Raw genomic sequence first — 8,193 nt, 5'->3', positions numbered from 1 at the left:
CAATGGGAACAGGCTGGATTCATTAATTCATGGTTGTGAAGCAACTGGCTGATGAAGTAGCTCCATCCAGCCTGCCAGGCTACTGGCAGGCCAAGGAATTTAGGGACATGGCTAGTGAGGAACAAGGCCTGCTGTAAAATCCATAACCCCAATGTACATGGCCATTGCTGGCAGGGGACCAGGCAAGGGCTATGCTAATACACCCCCATTCATCCCACAGCCACTTGACCTACTGCACCACTGCTTGCCCATCTCTGTTGCCTCTATCACTGCCACCTCTGGCCCATAGAGTCTGGATCCAGCCTGGTTAGGGAGTGAATTTGACACCCCTGCATTAAATTTAATGCGTCAGCAGTGGTCTCAGGCAAGACTATTTCATTAACAATTTTTATCGATCCTTCTGGCAGATGTCAGGTGGATTCTTCTAACTCAGTATTGCAAATAGTGTGTTACCCCAAGAAGATATTAGGGAATGACACATGATACACAGTATTAATTCCACAGGAAATTCTGTTCTCCAAAAGTTACCTCTGACGATGTTAGAAGGGAAGTTAGCCCAGTATGTGTGTCACATGTCTGCTGCTACTGTCAGCTGGCCTTAGTGATGACCATTTGCTCAATGCAAACTAGTAGCTAATGCCAGGTACTTAATAGCTCTTGTTTTGGACAACAAGCCTGAGAAACTTGCTCATGTGTCCATTCCTTACCACAGAATAGAATCCAATGCAAACTACTTGGGAATTAATACAGCATGTGTCTGCACATAGTCATTATAGGTTTTCTAAGTCAGCTCTTTTAAGCCATACTCAGTATTCTTATACCTCATGCTCTTTTTCCCCCCATTAAAAGGGCACATTGCACATATATACAAGAGATTTCTGACTGAGAAATTACTTTCAAATACCTGTTTCCATAGATAGATACAAAGCACAATCCAAGAAGCTGTAGTCCATGAAAGTCAAAATACAGTTAAAAGATACTGTTCTATGGACATGAATGGGTACTGTGTATATGACAACAAAGGTCCCCTCTCCTACAAATATTTATACACATTAGACTGTGTTAAATGGGTATTCCAGAACTACAACTGATGTTACATGTTCATGAAACTCCAAGAGATGACTAAAAAAAAAAAATCTCACTGGAATGAACAGGAATATAAAAAACACTTAACAGAAGTAAAACAAAAACATTAAGAATTATCTTAGGGATTTTTTTAAAGTGACTAGAAGTAATGATCCTACCACTTTCATATTTTTAACAGAAAAAATACAGCAACAGCTATCCTCATTAGCCAGCATTCTTCAATTCTAAATAAGGTTTTATGGAACAGATAAAAGATTGTTTCTTTGATTGTTGGTTACCGATAGAATTACATAAAACAGCTATGGTAGGATAGTTTCCAAGCAGGCATTAAACAAAATACTGGTTTCTCATCTGGCACAACGTTCTGTAGTCTTGAATTTTACTGTATATTGGAATGTTTATGTCTGCAGCAAGCAGACAAGTCAGTTTTGTTAAACACTGAAAAATACTGGGAAATGTATGAGTTCCAGCATGGTATCTCGGAATCGCAACATAAAAATGTAGTAGTCACTATGCAGCCAAGAAGAAATTTTACATTTGTATGATGTTTTTAAATAGCTTGGCTTATAGAACAAAACTAACCTGTGCATCAAAACCTTGAGAACATGCGAGTGAAAAAAAAATAAAACCTATTTTCTTCTTTATATTCTTTTACTAACTGGTACATTAAATATACAAACATTTGAGTTACAAATCTTTCTATACATCATAACCTTCACACAATTATGTATATTACAACAGGTATATTAAAACTCAAAAACCAGAAAATTAACCGTCACAGTCTTTAAGATCTGTAGCTGAAAATATATATCAGACCTAAATATATACTGTTATTTTTAACATAATCTACATGTGTATTTTAATGCACCTAGATGTCCAATAGCTGTACAATACACATTAAAATAAATTAAAATCCAGAATTTTAACTAGTTTCATTTAAAACAGGTGTGCTTTATCACAGTATCCAAGCAATTAAATCTTTAATGCATTTGTTTTTACAATAAGGGACTAAGTTTCAAATGCTCAAAAGGTACTGGTATTGAGGCACACCACTGATTTTAATAGGGGACAAGATGCCAAAATACATCTGAGGATCTAAGCCTAAGTGACTTTTTCCACAGACATGCAGAAAATCTGTGGGGGAAAGGAAATCAACACATATGTTCCAAGTTCCAAACTAACACAACAATCAGACTCCTCCTTCTCCCTTAAAGAACACTAGTTTAGAAGTTTTAAGTTGCCCATACCATCCCCAATAAGGAAGAGATCCTCAGCTAAAGTTTGGGTACCATATGATGCCCATTGTTTTTCAATCTCTTTGTATAAATTTGTTTATATTTGCAAGGACACAAAGCACAGAAATTTCTATCTGAGTACTGAAGTCAATTTTAATGCAAAAGGGAGTCTCAGTACTAATTATACTACTGGAAACTAATTATTTTAATAGCTATCAGCTTCTTTCTGGGACATACTGATCAGTTTCACTGGAAGTAAGTCTTGCCTAACAGAGAACACAGTAAATGCCATGCTTACAAACCAAAGATAGCTGGCTAATCATCTTTCTTTTTTAAACTACATAAATGTCTTCTGTAACAAAGCCTCATTTTGTGTGTAGTTGTCTCTATAAACCATGACCAACCTGAAATGAATACTCTTTGTTAGTCATTTGTTTCAAAACATTTGGTAACATTAAGTACAAAGCAACGCAGAAAGAATGCTGAATGCCAACTGCTCAAATGATACCTGCTTACTCATTTTTTAAACTCAGATAAATAAATTTCCTGGAAGAGGACTTTCCTATCTTATAGGAACCCCTCCACCACCAACCATACATTTTGGCAATAATGACAGCATAAGTCTAGAACAGTGGTGTTCTAGCTTTTGGCTGTGGGCCAGTTGAATGGCACAGGGCCAGTCCACAGTGCCACTGCTCCCCTGCTGCAAAATTTCCAGACTTGTGAGGAGCACCACAGGCCAGATGACAGCCCCAGGGGCTGGATCTGAGGACTCCTAGTCTAGAATATTGACACACAAAGTGTTTTCATACCTCTTCAACCAATATATACTTCCATGCCATATTGCAACAGTAAAACATTAACATCAGACACTTAAGGAACCCTTGAGTCAGGAACCAAGAAGCTTACGCACTTAATGCAGGGATGTCAAACATAAGGCTCACAGGTCAGATGATCTGGTCTGCAGACTTTTCCTCCAGCCCTTGCCATGCAGCAGGGTTTCTTGCAGCACAGGCCAGCGCCCCAGCAAGTACTAAGGGCACTGCCTGCCATCATGGGAAGCTCCACCACCAGTCAGAGCTGGAGCTCTGGTTGAGGTGATGGGGCTTCCAGGGATGGTACCACTGGGGCTATTAATGCCCTGGCAAGAGCCAGGGAGGAAGTGGATGCCCCGATGGGGAAACTCCACCACCAATGGCAGGTCTTCTGACTGTGATGCCACGGGGACTGCCTGCTCCCCATCAAAGGCTGGGGGAAGAAATGGCAAGGAATGTGGGCTGCCACTGCTGGAGGTCCTTTCACCAAAGCTGGAGCCAGGACTCTGACTGCAGTGACAGATCTTCAGCTTATGGTTCTGTTGGGGCCACACTCATCCCAGGTCTTGCCTGGCACTGGCTACCACCAGTGGAAGCCCTGTCCCTGTGGCCAGAGCTGGGGCTCTAAACACTCTGACAGGGCTTCTTCCCATGGGGATGCACATGAAGAAACTGGAGCATGGCTTGTGGGCAGCTAGAAAACAGAGAATGCAGCCCTCCAATTGATTTGTTTCATACCCCTGACTAATGTATTAGACAGCTAGTTCCAGTTGTAGTCCTCACAGATAACAACTAGCACTCCTGGCAATCACTGACACAGCATTTTCTGCTCCCTCTGGTTCTAAAAAAAAAAAAAAGAGTATGGCAGTTTAAAGGCTTCAAAATTAGGTTTAATTTTTCAAAAAAGTTGAAAAAAAATAAGCCGGCAACCAGTAGCTTTCATTGGGAAGCAGGCAGAGAGACTGCACATGCAAGTTTCTTAAGTTCAACATTGTGACTTATTTTCCCTAAGACAGGGAAAACAGTGTGGTAGGTGTTCACCCCCAAATTGGGTAAGGCCAAAAACAAAGTAAAACAAACAAACAGAATGTTTTGCAGTGACTTTGCTGGCTACAGGACCAGTTTTTAAAAGTTAGCTTTCACCATTTTTGACTAACAAAGTAAAAAAAAAAAAAAAATGAGAGATTTTGACATCTCTTAAAAATTTAACAAATTTGAAGAAAGAACATACATAGCAAATTTCAACCCCTATATACTATTTATTGGATAAAACCTGATGCAGTTTTTATTGGCATAACTACCAAATTATTTCAAATTTCCTCTGCACTAGAGCCCATATGTTTTGTATTTTATCTAAATGGACAATATTTATCAGGATATGTGGTCAAAGATTTCCATACAAAGACAAAACAAAGTCACCAATGTCTGACATGCACTTATGTCTTCATGACAACTCGCTGTTGCAGATGTTCTTCAAAACAGTTGTGAGAAAGGCTACCAACATACATATCTGCTCCTATTCTAGCTCTTATTCTAAAGATTTATGGAGAAATCTTTAAAATAGTTTCAAGATTAAACTCCTCAGAATTAACTCTGTTCCTCAATCAAGTTGGAGACCAACTTCACCATATACCTACATACCTTTGTATGGGAACTTCTGTAGGTGGCATAAGAAGGCAAGAATGTTGTTCTAGCTGACACCTTTTTACAAAATCACTTAATGTTTCTTACTTGGACAATTTCAATATTTTTTTTTAAATGAAAGAGGAAGATGTAAATCCGTGTGTGAAAAATAAAAATACTCTTCCATGCCTTATCACAGCAAATTATATAATGAGAGTTTCCCAGAAGAAATAACACTTTTCTAAAGGCTTCTCACTGACTTCACCATATTTTGGGTAATTCTTCAAATATTACACTTCAATAATTATATTTACATATTAATCTTATTGAAGTTGGTTACAAAATTCACACCGTGTTTTGTAGCATCTCAGGATTTGGTCTTAGCTCTATTTAAGAGAGCCTGTAAATTTATTGTAAATAATACACATAAAACTAAGAATTCAGTATTTTTATGACAACTGAAGACTACAGACAGTGTGCAAGACTGTACATAACCATCACTGAACAGCATACTGGATATTTTGTACTGCCAGTTGTTCATATATTGGTGCATCTGTAGGCCAACATTTATTTTATCTTGCCATATATATGCACAAAATAAGTTTCTGTATAAAGACTTAGTTATCAGGGGAAAATATGACTTAAGGGAATATTATTTATGAGTTAAATATAATTATTATGAAAAGGTCTTTTCACTAGTAACATCTTGCTTCTTATTATATAAGTACTACATGAATAGTAAAATTTTCCACATGTGGGTATCTGGCACTGTGCAAGTGAGCTAAAAAAATCAGAATACTTAACCAGCACATGAATACATCAGCACTCCATTGACTGAAATGTGTACAGAATATATGGAATGTTTAATTTTTGCTAAACTAGAGATTTTATAAATTATGACATTCATCTAATTCTTTCACTGATATCATTTCATGTCATTTATAATTATACAGCCTTTCAAGCAGTCAAGATTTTCAATACTTATTTTTAACACCACACAAAAAAAGAAAAACCCTGTTGTACAGTTTGTGGCAAGGAACAAAACAGTTCACTGATCATTTTAGTTGCTGCAGCAGCAATCAAAATCTCAATGCCACTCTGCTTAACAACTGCCATTCACTAATGTTCACTATCCTATGAAAATGAAGTGAGGAGGGTCAAAAACAGATCTGCCCACTTGATAAGCATGCAATTGATGTGCGATGATGCCTTCCAGTTTCTGGAATTTGTATTCCACAATTGATTAAGGTAAATACTAGAATCTCACTAACAGGCAAGTTTTTATCCTCCTGGGTAATTCTTGAAAGTTGTGCTCAAGAGGTAGGGTCCACTACAACTTCCCTACATTCAGTGTTTCTTTTTTGCTTTTTCAGTCAAAACGGAAACTCAAAGAAGTGCCTTCAAAACACGATCTACTGAATCTGAGATTTCGTTATCCTCTGGGCACTGTACACTTGAGGCCGTTTGTGCCTCCAGCATACGCTTTCAGGTTTACAAATCTAGTGGCAACAAATGAGAACGGGTCTGGTTTAGATTTTCCAAATAGCTGACGGTAGGCATACTTCTGGTCAAAAAAAAAGGGGGGGGACCCCAAAAACATACCCTGCAACAGAAAAACCCTGTTTTCCCAGCAGACATCTTTACCAAGCAATGCCTATAGATGTCAAGAGCATGCTGTAGGAACCCAAAAAGCCTTCACCAGAAAATACAAGGGGGTGGGGAAGACCACAAAAGACAGCAGAACAGAAACCCTTGCCTCTCACCCGGATCTTGCTTTCTCTAATTGTAGGGGGGATGTTCACATCATTGTTGCCAGATGACTGTGTTTTAGATGGGAAGGTAGGTTTCATCTTCAGGAATGATCCAGGGGGAGGCAAAAGGAGGTGGGGGTGTAACCCGTGCACACAGACTTACATTTGCAGCATGACCTCGTTGAGGAAAACGCCATCCACCAGGGCCACATACTCCTCCAGGTGGGTCCCATGTCCTCCGGCTAAGGGCCCAAACGTCTTAACCTGCAAGGGAAGCGGGGGCACCCCATGAGCCGCCAGCTGCCCCCTCCCACTCCCGCAACCCCAGGCCCGGCGGCTCCATCTCCAGCCACGCAAGGCGGGGTGGGGGGGGGCGAACCGCAGCCTTACCCAGGTGACAAGCGGGCTGGACATGAACTGCTCCAAGAGGGGCGTGAAGATCTCATTCTCCATTTTCCCCCAATTTGGAAAAAAAAAAAAAAGCCACACAAAATCCGGGTCTCACATCCACGCGGCTCCCCCGCGCGGGTGCCTACGCGCTGGGGGCAGAGCCCCGGGGCACCCCGAGCCGCTTCCCCGCAGAAGCTGGGGGGATGCGGGGGCAGCCCGCTCTACAGGCGCTGCCGCCCTCCCCGGCCCGGCTCGCGCCCCGCCCGCATGCTGAGGAGCAGAGAAAGGAGGGGACGGGCACCCACAGCCCCAGCCGGGCTCAGCGCGCGGGAGACGCCCCCATGGCTGGCAAGCGCCCCCCGCCCGAGCAGAGCTACAGGTAGAGGTATGAAGTGTGCAAACGCCCTCAGCCGTCGCCCGCCTCGCCCCGAGTAACGGCCCCGCTGAGCCGCGTCACACCCCTACACCGCCTCCCGCCCGGGGAATGACACGGATCCCTCCGCCGGCCTAGCTGACAGGATCCCTCCGCCAGCCCTATTCGTACTAGCAGGCTGGCGGGGGGAAGGGAGGCGCACTGCAGCTGCAAACGCGGAGCTGGAAGAAGCGGGGGGGAGCGGGGGTGGTATAATTCTCGTGATGGTTTATGTTGGGCTGAGATTTTTGTTATGTTGTATGTATATTTTATATAGTTCTACTTTAGAAAAAAATGGGGGGTGCGCCCTGCCGCCTCTGGCTGCTTGTGTGTGAGGCGACTGTCCCTCAGGGGCTGCTGGGGGGTAGGGACTTTTTTTTCCCCTCTCTGGAGAGACAGAGAGAGGCGGGGGTGTGGTGGCCGCCCCTGTTGCTGCACATGGGCGCCGGGCACGTGCGAGGCGCGGGCACAAAGAGGGGGTGGCGGTGGGAGGGGGGCGCGGGCGCTGGTCGTTCAACTGCCGCTGCGCGCGAGCTCTGCGCAGTTAACGGCTCCGAAGGGGGCGGCCCCCGCCGGGCTCTGCACCCCGCCGGCCCTGTACGGGTGATGGGGGCGGAGGGGCTTTGTCTGCCCTGCGGGCACGCCCACGTCACCCCAGCAGGGATCTCCGTCCCTTAGCTAGGAGGTGGAGGGGGATGACACGCTGGACGTGTTGCAGAGTAGGGTGTCAGGTCCACGGACTGATGTTCCCTGACCTCCACGTCCTGTTTGCCCTAATTCACCCCAGATTAAAAAGAAAATCCCCCCCATGATCTCTTTCTCCAGACATCAAAACAATGACAACGCCAGCAAAACAGCAACAACAATCATGACCTATAGTA

The 8,193-nt window shown here is 43.3% G+C and overlaps 1 protein-coding gene across 9 annotated transcripts in view; it reads right to left on the bottom strand.

Moving 5' to 3' along the window:
• The window catches only part of CCDC88A (coiled-coil domain containing 88A), a 248,444-nt gene extending 241,103 nt beyond the window's left edge, over nt 1-7,341 (bottom strand). For 4 of the 9 annotated variants that reach the window (XM_019516673.1, XM_019516675.1, XM_019516676.1 and 1 more), the window contains exons 1-2: nt 6,901-7,341; nt 6,674-6,774 (exon numbers count right to left, since the gene is read on the bottom strand). In XM_019516673.1, the coding sequence (XP_019372218.1) occupies nt 6,674-6,774; nt 6,901-6,963 (164 nt within the window). In that variant the 5' untranslated portion in view covers nt 6,964-7,341. The remainder of the gene's footprint in view (nt 1-6,673; nt 6,775-6,900) is intronic. The other 5 variants (XM_019516679.1, XM_019516681.1, XM_019516674.1 and 2 more) reach the window with 2 other exon arrangements.
• Nucleotides 7,342-8,193: the final 852 nt, after the last annotated feature.

Source organism: Gavialis gangeticus, unplaced genomic scaffold, assembly GCF_001723915.1.
Source record: "Gavialis gangeticus isolate Ggan-Ray unplaced genomic scaffold, GavGan_comp1, whole genome shotgun sequence".
Classification (NCBI taxonomy): Eukaryota; Metazoa; Chordata; order Crocodylia; family Gavialidae; genus Gavialis; species Gavialis gangeticus.
The sequence above is the reverse complement of the archived record's forward strand: the minus strand, read 5'-3'. Positions and strand labels throughout refer to the sequence as shown.